At 40.8% G+C, this 21077-nt stretch overlaps 1 protein-coding gene across 1 annotated transcript; it reads right to left on the minus strand.

The window, feature by feature from the left end:
* Positions 1-536: 536 nt before the first annotated feature.
* Positions 537-20800, minus strand: LOC310940713 (complement C3-like; the record flags this gene model as incomplete). The annotated part of the gene is made up of 44 exons (XM_083905704.1): positions 537-598; positions 3121-3251; positions 3430-3565; positions 3794-3877; positions 3985-4077; positions 5176-5265; positions 5382-5484; positions 5802-5891; positions 5995-6085; positions 6498-6546; positions 6644-6725; positions 6819-6881; positions 6967-7122; positions 7207-7284; positions 7608-7693; positions 7934-8084; positions 8705-8800; positions 8902-9061; positions 9179-9254; positions 9533-9736; positions 9929-10018; positions 10114-10171; positions 11160-11372; positions 12120-12259; positions 12741-12829; positions 13005-13125; positions 13208-13405; positions 13585-13653; positions 14096-14225; positions 14490-14645; positions 14783-14974; positions 15058-15152; positions 15238-15337; positions 16373-16519; positions 16642-16757; positions 16878-16998; positions 17159-17261; positions 17375-17462; positions 17569-17651; positions 18205-18293; positions 18440-18534; positions 18642-18804; positions 19348-19543; positions 20724-20800. The coding sequence occupies 44 exons, from the start codon at positions 20798-20800 to the stop codon at positions 537-539; spliced, it is 5010 nt and encodes a 1669-aa protein (XP_083761830.1).
* Positions 20801-21077: the final 277 nt, after the last annotated feature.

The raw sequence follows: 21077 nt of genomic DNA on the forward strand, positions 1-21077 counted from the left end.
CAGGGTTAAACAAGCAAAACATTGACCGGCATCAGGGGGCTGTTCTTTGGGGGGGGGGGGTTTGACTAACTGGAACCCTCACTGATACTGCTACAGAAATTCCCCGTAGTGGCACTTCATTTCATTCGGAATTGGCAGCGAGAGTCCAGAAGTGTGCACACATAGGTGTGTGCATCGGGATGTTCACAGATATCTTGTTGTGCCAGTAGAAATTAGATATCAGTGGAAAAAGCATAGAGTGAAGGCCGTGATTAGCTCAAACCTGACACACCCCTTAATTTTGGGCACTGATTGCAGAGGTTTGATCATTTAGTGAGGAAGTGCATAGGGGTGCGTTCTCATCCTATAGTTATATGGGATATAGTGCTGTGCTCAGCGGACACCCAAGCTGCTGATCCTTGGAAAGAAATTCCACTTAAAAAAAAACAAAAAACACTAAGCATGAGGGAATGTTATCGGTAGGTAAGACAAAACAATCTGGCAAATACTGGTGATCTGGTCCAGGCGTTGCCACAGGAAGGAGTGAGTGGTGGCAATCAGGGTGATCTGCAGCAGGTGAGTTGGGGGAAAACCAGGTAAAGGGGTTTCTTCAGCCAGCCTGCAGGGAAAAGGACAAGCAGACACACCCACAAACACATCCACTCATGCAGACAGGGGAAACAGACAGACAGCCATATAACAGTAAGGGAAAGGGGAAAAGGAAACAGGAGGGGAGATATAGGACCTTTCTTAATACCAAATTATGCAAGTACATACTTGCATACTTGGGAAGTATGTACTTGAGAAGTACGACTGGCACATATTCGCCAAGTACGGCAGTACAAGAGTATGATCTCTTCAATTGGAACAGCAGCGTACTTCCTTGTTTTACTGTTTGAATGGTGGGTGGCGCCAAGTGCTTAAGCCTCATTACAGCCACCTACAGAGGCATTATCTCAACTCAAATGTTGTTCCGGGACACAGATAAAATATTTATTTCAGGGTTATATATGTTTTCTCTGCTGCTGTGTTCTGCCGAACAGCATTCTGGGATACGTGGCCCAAGTTCCCAAGTACGCTCAAGTCACCACCCAATGCATACTTGGTAAAACGGGTGGAGCAAGAACATTTCTGGGTATCAAAACCGTACTCCAAGTACGGACCTAGTATGGACAAGTATCGATATTGAGAAATGGGCAAAGTCTATGCAGATCCTAACATAAATAATGTTTTGATTGCATTGAATTTCTCATTCCACTACCAACAAAACTTCTTTGTACTGTACAGATAGTGACTATTACAGACCCAAATATCGATGTTGCCATTTGATGCTCTGTACTCAAGCTCTGTACTGAAGATCTCTTCATTTCATTCATTCATCATTTTACACTGGCTCGTGCTCCAGCTTGCGCGGTAAATGAGTGGTCAGGTGATGTGTTTCAATTAGTGTGAGAAAGATGCGAAAGTGGATGCCGAGGAGGCACCGGACACACTGGGCTTTTTGATACACTTGAAGCCGTTCTATGATGCACAGCGGGAACTTGAGAGAAATACTGTTGTTGTTGTTGTTGCAGCTGATTAACATTGAAACACAGATACTTTTAATACAAAAATGGAGACGTAAAAGACTGAGGATCAACACAGAATACCAGGTCCTTTTGTGTATTGTATATTGTATAATTAGCATGTCTAGCCTGAACTTGCACCTTCCTACAACATCCAGAAGGAGTCGGCTCCCCGATACCTACAGTAGACAAAGTGGTGTGAAAACATGTTTGGGAAAGCCAGATCTCTTTGTCTATTGGAGGAATGCGAAAGGGGAGTTGCTCAGGTACAAATGTGGAGGGCTCACTTTCTCTAGGTTTTTCTCCAGCTTAGGATCACTCCTGTGAAGACTGACCCTTTTCTTGCTATGAAAATAAAAACTTGTTGTCCGGCAGAAGTTCTCTATTTCATTCTTCAACAGCAGCATAGCATTTCCACAACAAAGTCTACTAAATGTACCATGACTGATGGCAGGCAAATTTAACAGTCTTATTGGACCGATGATGGACAGGTACGAAGAAACCCACTTCAGGCACTCCTAAATGTCGGCTAGTAAATTTGATGAACTTCTACGCCGCGTGCTACCTCATATCATCAGGGCATCCACCACATACCCGTTGATGCCGCCCAGAGACTGGCTGAGGACCCAGAGCTCTCCGGAGTCGAACCCACTCCTCCTCCTTGGCCTATTTATAGTGCTGAGATGTTACCATGTTAACAGAGGACATATTTTATTTCTTTGTTCCAACTTCAAAGTGGCCGATGTAAATGTATAAATGACTCATTCTTGACAAAAGCCAAAAGAGCTGTGTGCGTGCGAACATTAATTTGAATAATGTCGGGCTGTAAACGGGTTTGAGCTGTCCCAATCAAAATGTCCTTGGCTCCTCTCGTCCACATGCCACTGGACAATAGACTGAACCTTTGCTGTCAGTAAGGACAATGTTTGAATGGGTGAAGAGTACACACAGTCAAGCATTCAGCAGTAAGAGCACTATATAAATAAAAAAGAGATTTTTTTGAATGTGTTTAAGTTTTGGCCTAATTGCAAAAAACTAAACAGACAAGGTCACATTTTGTCTGTTTAGTTTTTGAAGATAAGGATGTCCTGCTTAATCATGGACTTTAAACACATTGGATTATCTATTTATTATCTTGATCTACATCCAACACTGGATCAACACATTTCGCCATTGTTCTGCACTTTGGATTTCTTTGGCATCACTTTTAAGTGGACTCAATGTTGTCATTATCTAAGACACAGAAGTCATACATTGAATAAATACTCAGTCTTCACTCTTTACTTTGGATCAGTACTTCTACAGACTGTTGTGATTTATAATATTTTTAGATTTTCTTTGCTATTAGCTTCTGTGTTGATAGATAAAAACACCAAACAGTAATTGATACTAAATCAATGAACACATTAATGTATAAAAAAAACACACACAAAAGTTAGATGAAGGCTTTAAGGTTTATTCCACACAGAGCAACTTTTCTTATCTGCTATCTTATAACAGTTATAGCATAAGAAATGCAAAACTTTAAAAAATGGGAAAAGGACAGTTGATATTCTGGTGTTGCACTAGTGCTGACATCCAAAGAGAGTGTACTGCGTGACCATCTCCTCCAAGCCCAAACATGTTGGCCTGTGTTCATCCTTTTGACACTCTGCTCTTGTGGGCCAGTACTCGATCCAGGTTCTCTCACCGAGCACATACTGAAACCTGTGGGGAGAGAAGCAATCACATGGATGCTGGTGTGAATGTTGGTGTGAATCCAGTATGTGAGAAGAACCCATATGTTGTCTTGACATAAAGCAAATCACTTCCTGTGTGCAGCATGAGAATGTCGCCGGGTGACACAAGAACATACTGTACTGTACAGCATCATGCAAACACTTACGATTGGTCCTTGTGAATATCGTTTGATGTGCCCATGATGAGATATGTTTTCCCTTTACCCAGATTTAAAGCCTCCCTGCAGTGAGGGTAGCTGAGGAATGCACGTAGTTTACCCAGGGGACCAACATCATAAGTTCCTGATTTTTAAAATACAGCAGAAGAGAAAGAAGAAAATTCTGGATTAAACACATCTTCAGCATTAGTGTAAAACATGATTGTTATTTTCCCATCATCTCCCCCAAGGGAAATCAAAAGGAAAAGTTGGACATTTTATGAAAATGGCTTTACTTTGTAGCCGAGAAAAAGATGAGGGGATTGATAACACTCATGTATAATGTGATATATTTGATGCAGTTCACACTCACCTTCTTTGGTCACTTCTAGTATCCGCATTGTGTAAATATCAGTGGACAAACCATCTGTGAAATCTTCCACTCTCACTTTGTAAACTGAGGACAGATAAGTGGAAGATGATTTTCTCACTTATGAACCTCTAACAAACAGTCAGATCATTTATAGTTAAAAAATAATGCAGATCATTCACACTGAGTCTTACCAAAATCTATTTTGCTGGTAGGTGTAGTCTCACAGGGTTTAGCTGTGCGCATATCATTGCTGATTTGACCCTTCTTCTGCATGCTGCAGTTCTCTGGAAATAAACAGCAGACGCACAGTAAAGATACAAACAATAACATAAGTACATGCTAATGTGTCTCTGGACGTGGCACTGTAAAAATACAGACTATTTACCATTGTAACCAGTGTTGCAGGTTTTGTTGAGGTTGTGGGAAACTGTAGCTCTGATCCTAAAATAACTGTCAGCCACATTCCAACCATATCTCTTTTCATCATGTCAGTTGCAAGAAAAGCGCCGGGAACATACTCAGCCTCTATTCATGGCCTTCATAGACCTTACCAAAGCCTTTGACCCAGTCAACTGTCAGGCCCTCTGGCTGGGCCTGGCAAAAATTGGCAGCCCAGAAAAATACTTCCGAGTGTTGCGGCTGCTACACGACAAAATGTCTGCCAGTGTATTGCCTGGCTTTGGGTTGACACAGGGGTCAAGCAGAGATACGTCATTGCACCATCACTGTTCTACGTCTTCATTGCAGCCATCCTCCACCTTACAGGGAACCAGCTGCCACAGGGAGTCAATATTATGTACAGGACTGACGGACTTCTTAACATCAACAGATTCAGGGCTAAAGGTCGAACCACCACCATATCCATCACAGAGCTGCAGTATGCTGACGATAATGCTATTGTAGACCTCTCAGAAGAGGACCAACAACGCAACTTGACTGCTTTCGCGAAAGCTTACAAACAGCTTGGTCTGGCCATCAACATCAAGAAGACTCAAATCCTCCATCAGCCACCAGCAAACAGCAGCACTCCCCCCAAACATCTCCATTGAAAACACCAGGTTGGAAAATGTTGACCACTTCCCATATCTTGACAGCCTTCGGTCATCTAATGCCACCATTGATGAAGTACACCACCGCCTTAGCTGTACCAGAGGGGCATAGTGTAGGCTAAAGAAAAGGGTCTTTGAGAACTACAATCCTCCAGGCAAAGACCAACATCTTACTGGAGACCTTCCATCAGAGGTACCTCCAAAGAATCCTCAGGATAACCTGGGAGGATCGACGGACCATGATCAGTGCCTCTTGAAGCATGATATTAGTAGTTATTATGAGTTCCTTCAGTACTTTCAGGTGCATCTTCAGAGGGACACTAGAGTGTTTACCTTCAGCACATGTGCATTCTTCATTTCTACAGAGCCTCAGCAGCTGCCCAGCTTTCCTCTCTGGATGGTAGAATTTCATGCATTGTGTTTCTGCAATGATGAAGACACAGAGGTGAGGAAATGTGCATTAAATCCAACACTGTTAACACTGCTAATCTGTCTATGTGCTCTCTCTCCAGATCTATCCAAGTGTCTTTAAAGCTTACGGTCATAATATTCATAGACAGACACAGCCGCTGGTTGCATGACGCCCACTTTCAGAGTCTGGTGGATCCTAAAAGCTATCTCCTCTGGTCGTGTGTGAGAAACCTGTGGAGAAAAGTAAAGCAAAGAAGAGAAGTGAGGTTGTCTGAGAGGTCTGGGACAATCACAGTTTGATAAGTATCACAATACTTGGGTGCTGATTCAGTTTAAGTTTCCATTCTGATTCTCAAACAGGACACAGCACAAATGTGAGCCTTCAAATGAACACTTTTAAAACCCTGGATTAAAAAACACATGTTTGAGGTGAGATGGCAACTGCTTCTTTTAGCTGTTTCTGTTCATCAAACAAAAATAAATGTTCTTTTTTGTCAATTCACAATTTATTGATTGTTTTTCTCCACTCCTATTGTCTAATGTCTTACCTTGTCCAGGTAGATGATCAATGAACCTCTCTCTGACAGAGCTGTGTTCATCTCGTATTTTGCAATGGTACGAGCTCGTCCTTTGGCCAACTAGACACAAGCATACAGTCAGACACCTTTCAAAGCCATGAACATAATATTTTTGTTCATGTTCATTGACCATTATATGTGTGTGTGTGTGTGAACATCTTACTAAGTCCAGGTCATTTGTGTTGACAGTGAAGCCAGTGAGTAAGCCAATATCCAAGATTGACATAGTTGCATCGTGATCCTTGTCCTTATATCTGTGCAATAAATGGACACATTTAAAATCGTAGTGAGAAAGACGTGAAAGTAACAAAGCAACCAGGGCTGGTGAGAAAATGTCCTGTAATAAAGGTCCAGTATGTAAGAATTAATGACATCCCAATGGTTTATTTTTGCTTTAAGTGTGGGACAGAGCTCCCATTCTAAAATGTGAAACTGAAGTCAATTCAGGCTGCTGTTGAAACATAGTTGCATAAGATGGCAAAGAAAGGCCTTTTCCTTAAGTACATATAAAAGGCTTATTCTAAGGATACAAAAAAGGTGTTTTGTTTTTTTTAAGTGATTATACAAATATACTTATAGGTCGTATATTCAACTTATGGTAATAAGCCCTCTTAAATGTTACACACTGGACCTTTTAAACCAGCATCATTTCTTAGCCGTACTTACAAAACTTCTATTCTCAGTGTGTATACCGCCATATCCCCATCCATTTTCTCTGGAAAAGCAAAATACGACATGAGCATTTAATCTTTTGTCATGGCAGAAAAGTTCTTGGCGGAATCATTTTCAAATGGCAGGGGGCATCAAATTACCTGGAATGAGCTCCACTGACAAGTTAAACTTCTGACAGTCGCTCTCTTTTTGCGTCGGCAGAGCGTAATACAGTGACACCATCTGTTAACACAGGAAGTGCATTGTTGGGTGTCTGCATGTGTTTAACAGTGTTTATTCATACATGATCGAATAACAGAGACATGCTTTATTTACCTTCAGTGTTGCTTCTCCAGTTCCATTCGCAGTCACTTTAACATCCTTGTTTATATCATTGATCTGTGATCAGAATAAAAAAAAAAAGACATTGATATAGATTGATAACAGCCACTGACAGTGTGTGTGACAGAGTGTGCGCGCTCACTTTTGATGTTCTGGTCATGTGGTGGTTGTTCCTGTTGAATTTGATCTTATCTGGCTTGGACCTGCCAGGTAAAAGGATGTCCACATTCAGATCAAACTCTGGTTCTTTAGCATTTGCCCAGTATTCTGCTACAGCCTGGTACACCATTATAGTAGCCTGGACAACAGAGAAAACAAGAATAAATATATACGTTATGTAAGAAAAAAAGAAGCGAGAGGTCAAGTTGGGATGTCCCATTACCTGAGTTGAGCCATAGCCTCCACCAGCATTCTGCTGTTTGTTGAACCATTTCACAATAGGTCGAGCATCTTCAAAGGCCTTTATGAACAGAAGGTGAGACAAACCATCACTGTGATATTTAAATCTGTATTAAACAGCCCACTCTCTCCTGAGCAATTCATGATAAAGATTCAAGGTGGATTGCATCCAAAGACAATAGTATTGAATTTATATAAAGTATTGTCCAGAGGGAATCAAGAAAGCACATGGTGAGTGGAGCTTGAATTAAAGATCAGTGAGAAGGTTTGGGAAAATATAGCTTTAAACACTCATTAAGTCACTAATTCAAACATATGGAAGGAGTTCTGAAAATATTGAAAAATAGAATTTTCAGGACCCACAAAGAACTTGCAGAGACTCACCTTGGCCTTGACCAGAGCAAGAAGAGCATAAGCTGTGGCCTCTAATGTATAAACACGTCCTTTAGGAACATTCCAGTGGGACAACTCTGTAAGAAAAACACAGGCAAATAACTTTTTTATAAGGGGCAGAACTTGTGCCAAATGTCATCTGATACGGAAAATGTTATCTCACATTCAGACCTGCAGACATGAGAGCGCAATTGAGGAAGGATTTTAAAGGCCAATTCAGATATTATTAGAGTAAAAAAAAAAAAATCAAACAAACTGGTAAGAATTATTCCTGCATGTATATTATTTTTTCTTGTATTGGAAAACTGTAACTGTACCTGGGGAAGCGAAATTGTAGAGGATCTCTTTGTTTAGTTGGTTTTGGTTGGCCAGGGCGTATGATGACATGGCTACAGCATATGGGTTGGTGAGGCTGTCCAAACGCTTCTTCAGGTAGGCCACGGCTTTGTCAATACTTCCAGGCAGACTCTGGACATCAGGAAAGCAAGAAAATAAAGAAAAATGATGGGAGGACTGAGTGTGACAGGAGAGCAGATAAACACCACGTATCCAGTGCGAACGTGAGAGGACGAGATAACAGTAATCCATTTATACACCTGAATGTTGAAGCATATCTTCTCGGTCTATCTAACTCAAAAGTGAGTAATGAGTGCCATAAGTGATGGTACTGCATGTATTGTATCAGAGGGGTGTCTGTAGCGAAACTGTAGAGAAGCTGATTTTTTTTGTTTTTGTTTTTTGTATGAATTCTATCTGTTCCCGCGACCATCCGGTGGAGGATAAATCGGTAGATGATGGATGACGGTCCAGACACATGCATTTGCATTAAGTAATTCCAATTTCATTGTGTCAAATAGCTCCAACACAAAAGTTCCAAAACGCATGACTGACCATTCTGTAATTTATCCTAATCAAAATGTAGGTCAAGCTTTAATTTCTTTTTTTTTAAATCATGTTTAAGTGATATGAAAAACTAACAATCAGTGCCTCACAGAACTCTGATTGGTCAATCGCTTACAGTATACAGTTAGAGTGATGTATGAGATGTTCACAGTGGTGCAATACAATCATGCAGGTGAGGTACTCACTCCAACTGTGTCAGCACAAAGATGGCGTGACTCCTGCATGGCGATGAGGCAGAAGGCCGTCATGGAGGCATCTGCATCTGAGCCTCGCACATCACCCTACACACATGCACACAGAAAATGTTATTCTTTGAATTCGTGACATGTTTTGTTTTCTTCTCAATTAGCTTTTTTGTCGTTACTGGAATGAGTTCACGCACAATCATCTCTCCGTGGATAACCTTCCCGGTTTCTCTGAACATGCCGTCAGGTTGCTGCGCCCTGAGAATCAGAAACCTGACAGCGTCACAGACCACGTTCTTCTGCATTTCCACCAGGTGGCTGGACATGGCGAACACCTTGACCACATAAGCTGTGAGCCTTTGAGAGAGAAGAGAAGAGAGATTGTTACATTAAACACATCCATCCTCACAGTCAGAGATAGACGAAGATGTGGAAACATTTACATATGAGCTCATTTGTGTTTGGATGCCTCACCAGCTGCTGCCTTGGGTCTTGGGCCATGCCGCAAAAGATCCATCGTTTTGTCGGTAGGCAAGCTCATTCTTGTAGCCTGGATGCAAACGAAACACAATATATATATATTTTTTTTAACAAGTCATTCAGTCCAAGCATCATACATGTATGTTAGTTTGAAGAGTCCTGTTTAACTGACTTCTGTGGATGTTGTCTTTGATTAGAGCATAATATGCTAATATGCAGATGATGGAAATATGAGTGCACGAGTGTAAGGACAAGAAATGATAACGGAATAAGAGAATACGCCACCATTTGATACCATTTCAGCCACAGAGAAGAATGAAATACAAAACATCTTCATTGTGATCTCACCGGTCTTGATATGCTGGAGGGCTTCATTTCGTTTCTGAAAGCCCACAGTTTCCCACTGGTTAGTTTTGTCCAAATATATGGTTGCGATGACAGGCAGAGTCATGTAGATCATGTTCTGCTCTCCACAGCCGTGAGGCTGCTTGATCAATGAACCCATCAATTTCCCACTAATAACGTTCTCCACCAATGGACCAACATCATTCCCTGTACATGAATAACCAGACAAATAAAAACACTATTAATAAACAGGAAGAAACAAGTCAAAAATAAATATATACTATGTTCCCAAAACCAGTGAGCATCTCCTAATTAGAGCAATACTGTATTAAAAAACAATACACATTGAGTTGACCGTGTAAGCCTGTAATGTTTAAAATGCAGAATGTGATATCAAACCTGTCACAGAGATCTGTGTACTTGTAGGTGTGTTAGGAACCCAGTTTGTCTTTGGTATTCCACTGTTGAGGATTTCTTCTTGTTTACCTCCTGGAGGAAGAAACAGGTAAGTTTGGGGGGAAGTCAGTTCAAACACACAACACAGAATGAGTATAAAGTGAAGGCATTCAAATGTATGAACTCACCTTTGTGTGAGGGGTCGAGAATTATAGTCTGTAGAGACTTAATGAGTACACCTTCAGGCTGGAAAAACAACAACAAAACATCATAATCACAACTATTGTTAATTCCTTTCTGTATATGTTGGTCTCTATAGCAAAACGAAATGTGGCCCGTTTCTGTAAGGTGCAATGAAATGCATTAAATGAAGACAAAATGACCATAATGGGTCATCATTTGAAAAACATGTCAAATTGATGGACTGGCTTAAGCGATAACAGTGGTGCAGCCCATTGGTTTGGTGTTTTGGTCTCGTTTGAATACGAATAGTTGGATTTTGGAACAAATCCAGATTTAAAAAGCCTTGGTACCCCTCTCAAAGAGTAAGATTAGGTTTATAAAGACGCGTTTTTGTTGAACCAACTTTGGATTTATGTTGACTTTCACTGTGGACTTTCTGATATACAGCTCTATATTTGTAGGTATGACATACAATGTTTCATGATTTCTCATAACATTTACAAAGATATATTTTAACCCAAATATATCCGTTTGTTGTCAGTAGTTGAAGTAGGTAGACCATTTTCGCTTGTCCATACACACTGTCAATAAAAAAAACACCTTATTATAGGCATTTCAATTTTAAATAATTATCACGTTTCCTTGTTCTAGGTGTTTATTTGCAGTATGTATGTATAAATAACTGGGCCTGAAATGAGCTGCCCATGTTTCAAAGACCAGTAACCGCCACTGGTGTCCAGTAAACCTGTGCATGTTTTGGACTGTGGGCGGAAACCAAAGAACAATGAGAAAACCCATGCACACACACAAGGACAACATGAAAACTCCATGTAGAAAGGGCCTTGTCCCAACGTTTTTCCTTTCTGCTGCAAGGCAACAGCACTAACCCCTAACAAATTATTTTTGCTCTTGTATGCAGAAAAATATGACCTTGACTCTTACACATGTGTACAAACACAACATATCTGTTGAAGTTGGTCTGATGTCATCTAATGTTAAAGAACGTTTTATCACACTGCTGTCTTTTCAATATGACGTCTGTTTCTCTTACCACCACGCGCAGAGTCTTTATGACGCCATCATTGAGCGACGAGTCCTTCACAGCTGCTTTGACCTCAACTTTGAATTGTCCGTTCTTCATGGGTATAATGATGAAGGGAACTGATCGTGTAGTCGTGGGCCCGACTTTGACCTCCTCACGATATCTTCTACGTTTAGACGCCGCACTGCACACATCCTCCATCTCAGTCAGATCCACACGCACCTTGGAAGAGAGATGGAGAGAGGAGAATAAGTTTATGAGCATATGATCACAGATGAAGAAACAACACAGAGTGAATCAGCTGCAAATGAAATACAATGTTCACATTTAAAGATATGTCCTTTACTGTTTGAGGTTCAATTCGTCCTCATCAATTAAACATAACATAACATAACAATAACAATTTAGAAAAAGGGACAATAATCCACAGCTAATTTAAAGCTGTCGTGTGTAACAATTGTTTTTTTTTTGTTACTGTTATTACTCTGCATATGGTTGTTCTTTGTAGTAACATTATATGCTGTATCCTTCATTTTTATGCTGCATTTTTATGTCAAGAAACACTATCAGACCTGACTGAGGGTGCGTTTGTGTGTATACACTGGTGGTGCAGGGGCAAGCGGCGGCAAGAAGCACTTTTCTCTTTAAAGTGGCTTTTCACGATCGCTTCATTGTGTTTTCAGTCATTCTCACACCTGTTTGGAGCCATCTCACTTTATTAATGCAATGTAATGAAGTTGCCTCCATGAGTCTTGATATAAAACAAATCACTTACTGTGTGCAATTCAGTAATGTCGCAACACAAGAAGATAAAAATGGCTACCGCTACTGAAAAGAGTCATATAGAACTGCTATGGAACTCCATATGACATTGTGTGAGCTTGTTTGACAGCGCTTTGACTATTACGGACATTTATATTTATATTATATCATGGTCTCATTGACTGTGGCCTGAAACAACAGACTTACAGTGATAAGATCAGGGCTGTAGTTGTGGAGGATTGCCTTAATTTCTAGCTGCTCTCCACGGACAGCAGAGTAGGGCAGTCTAAGGTCGATGAAGAAGTCTTTCCGGACGATCACTTCTAACGGCTCACTGACACAGATTCCTTCAAGAAGAGGAGAAGTAAGTGATGAGAGAATAGTCAGGTAAAACCATAGATTATAGGGACAGTGTCTTCAATTTGAACAGTGAAGTCTGGTAGGAAAGAAGGAAGTAGCAGTAATCCAACAGGGAAATCTCTATGAAAGTTTATGGGAAATTAGCATATACCTCACTTATTGGTTTATTATGACAGTAAACAAGGAATAATGGTCTCAGTGACTACTTTCAGGTCTTCTGCGTCAATAGTAGATTATGTTCCCATTTGGAGTAGAAGTGATAAAGAGTCATGTCACATATGAGTGAACACGGATGTGATTGACAGCTGGTATCGACCAAGAGGAGCCTGGTAGCAGCTGATAGAATGTCCATTTGCAAAAAACTGTCATAGCGGTGGTCGAATTCAGGAATCTCAAGACTATTCAAGTCCATTTTAACATACAGTCTATGAATATAAGTGAAACAACAGATATTCAGTGAGTCCTCACCATGGGTTCTTGACAGACTAATGCCAGTGAACTGCCAGGTTGTGATTGAGTCTTGTAAAGGAACATTTTTCATCACTGATGAGGTTGCACTGAAACAAAGAAAAATGTTGGCATTTTAGTGGCGTCATGAGTGAGGATGTGTGTGTGTGTGTGTGTGTGTGTGTGTGTGTGTGTGTGTGTGTGTGTGTGTGTGTGTGTGTGTGTGTGTGTGTGTGTGTGTGTGTGTGTGTGTGTGTGTGTGTGTGTGTGTGTGTGTTGCCTCACCAGTTGGGTGTGTGTTGAGGGCAAGAGTCCAGATCGATGTCTGTCCACAGCCAACTTTCAGGGAACTTAGTGCGAGACACTATCTCATTGCTGTCCATGTAACTGTCGTCTTCAACCTCACCTAGAGAGACATCAAAAAAGTTTAATATTGTGTTTGTATCAATCATGGATATCCAACTCCTTCCTTGTTACCCATCTCTTACTGCGAGCCAGTTGGAGTTGGTCCTCTTTCTTCTCAGCACGCTGTTGTGTCATCTCATTGCAACAGTGCAGGAAGGCCTGAACACATTCTGCACCATCAGAGATGTACTCACTGCGCCTCTCACAGGTGTATGAAACTCTGGTTTCCTTCATGCCCTCAAAACAACACTCACGTTGAAGATCAGTTTTAAACTGACTCACTGGAAAGCAAGACAGTTGTGGACGAGAGAAACAGAGGTTATAGGAGGAATGATGATGAAGGATTTCTTTCTATGCACAATGACCTTATAAATTCAGTCAAAATGTCTAACTGCAGACAATAAAATATCTAATGTGACTGCACATTAAATGACTGATGATTGACAGTTGTGATGCTTACTTAAGCTGGTTGTGACATCCATAATAGTGGTTCTTCTTCTCCTTCTGCTGGGGGTTGGACATTTTAGTTCTGAAAATGCAACAACGACAAAACATTGAACAGAATCCAACAAGGTCAGACGATGCTCGTCTTTTGCAAGATACAGATAAAAATCTTTAACTCCGTAACTTATTTATTGAACATTTTCAACTTTGTATTAAAGCTTTTCGTGTCCCCACAATACAAATGTCAAATAATCTTGTTAGGAGTTGAAGATGTCTGTTGTCACCTCAACACAAAGGTGGTGAGATGAAGAAGTCTATCTTCAACAAACAGTGCCTCTCATTCTATTTCAGTAGGGGGACACCACAGAGGGAGTAAGGATGATTATCATTGGCTAATAGACAGTCAAATGAGGACCACAAAACGTCTGCACCAAATTATTTTCCAAAACGATTTTCCCTATTGTTAAATGTCTTGATCCTGAGAGAAAAAGAGGAAACCAAAAGATCTGAGAGTAAAATAGTGTCACCTTGTCTGTAAGGAGTTCCAGAACCTGTGCTGGACTCAAACAACAGCCCAGCATCGAAGAACACATTCATACCATCCTTTCCTCCACCAGGGGTGCAGCCTGTGTCATATTTCTCCACAATGTCCCACACCTGAACAGAGTTGAAGACATTTTCACACAGAAATACAAACACACAAACCACAAACTGCTGGTCCTGAGTGACAATTTTCATTCTACGTGTCCAAGGTAATCAAACCTATCTGGAGACAAGACTGACAAACAATATAATTAATATCACACTTACATATAGTTTGTTTTATAATCTGGACCAAACACATACTAAAAAAATATAAACTTTTTATGTTGCAAACCTTTCAAATATATTCAAAGAAGAAAATTAATGAAAATAAAATACCTTTTTCTGGGTGAGGCGGTGCTTGTTATTCAGGACATAGACTCCTTTGTCAACGGCCACCAGTCCAACTTTGGCTCCTGGATCTCCAGTAACCTTCAGACCAAACATCCTTCGAGGCTCATAGGATGCAGCAGGTCTCGATGGTTCTAACTTCAGCTGATTGTGAAGTAAAGAGAACATTTTGTTTATTAAAGCAGCACTCACACACACATTATTATAGGTACAAATTATAAACATTATAAATATTGTATTCTATTAATTTACATCCACTATATCAATAATGTGTGTCTCACCGAGCCCATGCAGGAGTCCTTGACATCCACCCAGACAGAGTCTGATACCACTTCATTGTCATTTGGATGGTAGTAGGCGATGATGCGGAAAGATGGGAGCATTTCTTTGGTGATGGGAACGATCAGGGAAATCAGTACTTGTCCTTTTGTCCTGTAACGGCCATGGTTGATCAACTGACCTCTGCTCAGGATCTGGGGACACAGATTTACACATCAGCATGGACCCAAATATAAGTTTATTCAGAACGATGAGTAGGTCATAGCATGTGGCTCACCAGGTATGTGATATCAGTGTCTTGATTTGACTGTCTGTTCAAGTTGAGGTTGATCTTCAAATTGTCACCTAACTCGAGCTCTGCTGTATCCACACCTGGAAAAACAATGAAAAGATTTCGCAGTCATCATTAATGTGTTTAACCATTTTTACGTTACAGTATTTTCAGGATTTTATTTACCTATGTGGATGTAGCTGTTGCTTTTAGTTTTATATGGAACAGCTACCATGGTGGCTGATGCTTGTCTTTCCGGTGAAATACGAGGATCACTGGTTTTTGCCTAAAATCAGAGACACACACAGGTTTATAAACACAGCAATGTAAAGAAATATAAAAGGTCCCAGATCTGTACTCTTCTGACAAGAACTAGAAGGTTTTTAAGATGATAACTTGTTTAGTTAAAGGTAGAGTATGCAGCATTTTTTGAAAAAAGTTTAATGGCTATCCATCCATTATCTACAGCTTTATCCTCCACAGGAGGTCACGGGGAGCGCTGTGCCAATCTCAGCTGACATAGGGTGATAGGCGGGGTCACACCCTGGACAGTACGCCAGTCCATCACTGGGCCACATAGGGAGACAAACAACCATTCATCCATTCACTCTCACACCTACGGTCAATTTCGAGTATCCAATTTACCTAATATCCCTATTGCATGGGTTAGGGTTAAAGTCCCTGATTTTCCAGCCCACACAGACTTTGACTTTTGTACTTTGGCCATCCTGATTCTGTCCTAAAATAATATTTTTTCACATTTACAACACAAGAAAATACAGTCAAAATACCATTACAGTGATTGAAAATCAGTGTAACTGTCCTCAATCACAGAGTAACGGTCCAGTACGCTGCCATGCGCTAGCTGGAACGCAGAATTGTGATGTTCCTACAATAATATGGATTACAGTCGATGTAGAATACATAATCTACACTGCTGCTAATAAAAGTAGATTGTGACAAATTAAGCCTGGAGGTCTGCAGTCCTGAGTTTGCGCTTTGAATCATACAAGCCACCACTTTAGCTAATGCAAGCTACCAGATACTGGAACTGAGGCAGTGTATTCTAATTTCTAAATGGTAGTCCATGTAGGTAGTATTACCTTAATCTGATCACCAAATAGTGTAAAGTAAATAAAGCTACAGAATTTGGTCATGTTGCCACTTTCTTTTAAATATTGCAACTAGATATCAAGATTGCATTAAAAACAAAGTATTAAGGGAAAGGGGGTTAGGGTTAGGGTAAGGGTTAGGGTTGGGGTAAGGGTTGGGGTTGGGGTTACCCTAGGGGGGGAAAATTAAATATATTTGAGAGACTTACAGTGATTCTCAGATCTGATGCTCTTGCCTCTGTATTGATGGTAAGCTTTGCAAGGCCATTGGCTGCAGTCAAACCCCTCACATCACCTGGACTCACCACCACAGCAACACCTTTAGCTGGAGATTCATCTGGATTCACGACTTCAATCTGCCATGAAAGAAACAAATAGCCAAACAATAAGAATATATTCAGCCGTCTTGTTAAATTATTCAGTAATTATAATTATATTATTATATATTTTTATTGTAAATTATGAGTAAATCCATTACCGAAACATCGAAGGACATTCCTGGTTTGAAAAATTTGGGCGTTTTCTTGAAGTGAATGGTGTAGGGTGATGTAACGATCTGGATGCCTCTCACCTCTGCCTCCACCATTTCACTACCTGTTGAGTCGATGTAGAAACACACGCACTAACTTTTCAACAGAATTTCTTTTACATTTTCTTATCGATCAATGAAATTAAAATCACACATGATCACGTGACACAGACTGTTTTTCTTACCACTCTCTGTCAGCACACTGACTGCTACAAATATGGAACTCCCCACAATGTCGTCGATATTCTGGAAGGTCTGTGTGATGTGTTCCCTCTTCAGTTTGGCCTCTCCAGCACCATTTTCAATCTAATACAACATAGATAATACATGAATAATTTAACTGGTGGTGACAACAGGCAACTTGAAAACTAGAAAACTGGATATTCTAAATAGTTTAGTCTCTCTGATTGTGTCTCACGTGTAAAGTCTGAACTCAACTGAGTGTAAAACACAAGTATGTCCTCACCGGTACTCTCTGAAGAGCGTTTGGAAAGCTCCTCTTTTGACCTTCAAGCACAACCCCAAATACCACGTATGCTGTGCCAGTCACCTCTTCACCAAACAGATACCTGAGGCCACAAGAAACAGCTGCTGTCAATAACATAATTTAATTTATCTTCCACTCAGACTTTAATATTTCCAGTTCTGAAAGCCACATAAAAAATAAAAAAAACATACGTACCTAGCTTTGATGTCAACAGTGAGATCTGGACTGTCCTTATAGAAGAAGGCGCTCACAGGCATCAACTTCACCTCAAAACTCGGCAGCACTGGAAACATAAATTAAACTAACCATGTGTCCAGCATCAAGCAAGTAAATAAATACTTACATCATGAGTTAAAAGGTAAACTTTTTAAATGTAAAAAGGGACGCACCATATTCTTTGACCTCAAACTCTGCAGTGTAGCTCTGCTGTGGGTTCTTGTGGAATTTGGCCACCACTTTCCAGACTCCAGGACTGCACACATAATACAAATCACACAGGTTAGTTAAGATAGTGTATCTTTCTATTTATCTTGGCAACAGCTAACAGTGTCAGGCTGTTTCCTCCTCTCCATGTGAAGCTACATTCTTAGAAATAAGGCTTCCAAAAGGGTCCTTCAACAAGGGTTGAGGTTCTACCTGGATCCATTTGCTTCTGAAAAACCCTTTCCCGAAGAAAAAGTTTTTCAAGGGTTCTTGGTAACACTAATGGTTCCAGTAAGAACCATTTTGATCCAGAGAACCCTTTAAAACCCCTTTCCAGAATAAAGGATTTAAACTGGGGTTCTTGGTGGAACCCTCCAAAAGGGTTCCAGGTGGAACCTTTATAAAAAGGTTATATCTGAATCCAAAAAGGGTTCTCCTATGAGGACAAGTCAAAGAACCTTATATGGTTCTACTTTGCACTTTTATTTCTGAGAGTGTCTGTTGATTATCCCCTGGATCTTATAACATTTTTATGAGATGTTATGAGAGTGGTCTTGAACTACTGATCAAATGTATAAATCATAAAACAAAATAAAACTAACCTGACAACTTCACCAAGTTGGAAATCACCAGCGTGGATCCCTGATGTTGGATTGACTGAAGCAGCAGGTAAAGTGATTCCTTCAGGAGTCTAAAATAAAACCATTAACCATTAACAGTGACAAAGATCATGATCATCCTTGGATTTCATCAGCTATTTGGCCCAAGAGGCTTGACACACTGTTGTACGCGGTGAGTTAAATGATTCTGTATTGTCATTGTAGTTAAATGCAATACCATAATCTCAATGTCAATGGAAGAATCCTTAAGATTGTTTTCATTCCTCTCCACAGGCTCCATGCGAGGTGTCACTGCAAACAACCTGTAGAGAACTGACAGGAAGACAAAAAGGCTGTTTAGACTGATTAGACTGATTCAGTTTAAACATGCATAGTGTAGTCATGAATAAAGCCAAGCAGCGATGTTGTACTGAACACACCTTGACTGCTGGGGGTGTAGATGGTCTTGTCGGTCTGGATGAAGATGTAGCCGGACTGGAAGGACACAAGGACGACTTTCTCCAGCAGGCGGTCAGGGAACTGAGCTTGCAGGTAGACGTACTGCTTCACGGTGGCATCTCTGCTAAACCCTTCAGGGGGGATCTGAAGACAGCATGTACAGAGGAATCAGTAATGAGGAGCAGGTGTATATGATTGACTATAGTGATCCCACAATGGGGCAAATTTTACGAAATAGCACCTCATATTGATAAGCCAATATCATGTCACAGTATTTATTTCAAATCCAGCGTCATTCACTTTTTTGTATTTATGAAGGGAGATTTGGACTACTGTGTCAAGTCTTCTCCAGCATGGTCTGGTCTCTGTACACTCTTAGAAATAAAAGTGCCAAGTAGAACCATATAGGATTCTTCGGCTTGTCCTCATAGGAGAACCCTTTTTTTCAGGAAAGGGGTTTTAAAGGGTTCCACCTGGATCAAAAGGGTTCTTACTAGAACCATTAGTGTTACCCTTAAGAACCCTTGAAAAACAAATGGTTCCAGGTAGAACCTCAGCCACTTTTGGAACCCTTATTTCTAAGAGGGTAGTGGCTAATTCATTCGAGTATGTGACTTTTTTCGAGGGGGGGGGGGGGGCTCTCATCTTCACTTATGATTGGTAATTAATCAATAGTGTTTAATTTACCTGTATTTGTCCAAGTGCCTGGAAGTGATTTTCACTTTTCAGGGTCACAGTTGTGGTCTTCAGTACCGTGGTCTTGGTTGGATGGTTCATCGCCTTGATCTGAACCTGTATGTCTCCCCCTGTACAGTCTTGACACTCCACAAAGACGTTCTCTGTCGTTCCGACACGCAACATGTTTGGGGCAGACATCACCTTCCTACAGAGAACAGGAAAAGACAGATGCTCTTATCAGACTGCACCATGCATTTCGTCGATTATCAAGCAATCACTTGGTTTGCTGATTATCGGTCCAATAGAACGCAGTGTGTTTCAGTGGCTGGTTCCTCTTCCCCCTTTTTCTTAAGGTCACTAAAGGTGTGCCACAGGGTTCCATCTTAGGACCGTTTTATTCTCCATTTACATCAACTGTCTATGTGTCCAATTCTATTATTTTTTACACTGAAGACACCTTAATACAGGGGTCACCAACGTGGTGCCCGCGGGCACCTGGTAGCCCTCGGGCAGCCAATATGGTGCCCGCGGGTTCACTTCACCTCAACTCACTTGCATGCATCCATATATTCACTCGGTAAAATATCATTGATATTGTTTATAAAAACTGATAATCGTTAGGAGTAAGCACTGGAATGAATGTGTATGCAAATGAATGCATAATATTAATCATTTGGTAAATGGTAAAAAAAAAAAAATGGTGCATTAAATGTTTATATGGTAGCCCTCCATATTATTCTTTACCCTTCAGGTAGCTCTCGGTCTCAAAAAGGTTGGCGACCCCTGCCTTAATATATTGCTGTTCTTGTTCGATTGCACAGGCATGTTTTTTTTCATTTTTTTAGTTTCTCAGAGTGAAGCTCGACTCCTACGATCAAAACAAATCTTGCTTCTCCCTCAGAGCTCGGAAGCTTCTTGTATCAGAGCAACCTTCCTTACCTTCGATTGATTATGGCGACGTCCTGTGCTTAAGCCAAATGTCTCCAGTCTTTGGATTCTGTCGATCACTGTGCCTTGTGTTTCGTAACTGGTTGCAGTCACCGCACAAACAACTGTGAACTATATCTTAGACCTGGCTGGCCTTCGTTGCATGTACGCAGATAAACACAATCGGCTGACTCTATTTAAAAGGCTCTTCTTGGTTTATTTCCCTCCTTTCTATGTATATTTCTGGGAAGAACAACAAGCCACTGCGTCTTACTCTCCAGTGACATTTTCATTTGCTGCCCCCATTGCTCCTCCAACCTCATGCGAAGCTTTTCGTTCCATTTTAAAACACCTGTGTTCTTCAAATTGTTCTTAAAAACTCGTACTTATTAAGATGTGTCAATGGGGTTATTTTTCGAGTCAAGCTAAGCTCAGGCAGGATAAAGGTGTATACTCACAGTGGAGAGCCGTCAACCAGAGAAGTCACCCACACAGAGGCCAGAGAGGCCAGCAGCCACAGCGGAGTCCCACCCATCATCCTTCCTGATCCTGCTGTAAATGTAGATGGCTGCTCAACAGCTTGCTCCTTTTATCCTCTCACCTCCCCCTCCTTCAATTCCCCCAGCGACTCATCATCTTCTTCCCAAATGTTCTGTACACATGTATGCAAACACACACACACACACACAAAAAAAAAAATTCCCAGCAGCAGTTGAGAAATGGTTCAGCTCAGGTTATCTATGTCCAGAGGAAAAAATAAACATTAGAAAATCAATGACTGTCCAGTGAGTCACAGATTTCTGCACATACAA

Source organism: Microchirus variegatus, assembly GCF_963457635.1.
Source record: "Microchirus variegatus genome assembly, chromosome: 19".
Taxonomy (NCBI): Eukaryota; Metazoa; Chordata; class Actinopteri; order Pleuronectiformes; family Soleidae; genus Microchirus; species Microchirus variegatus.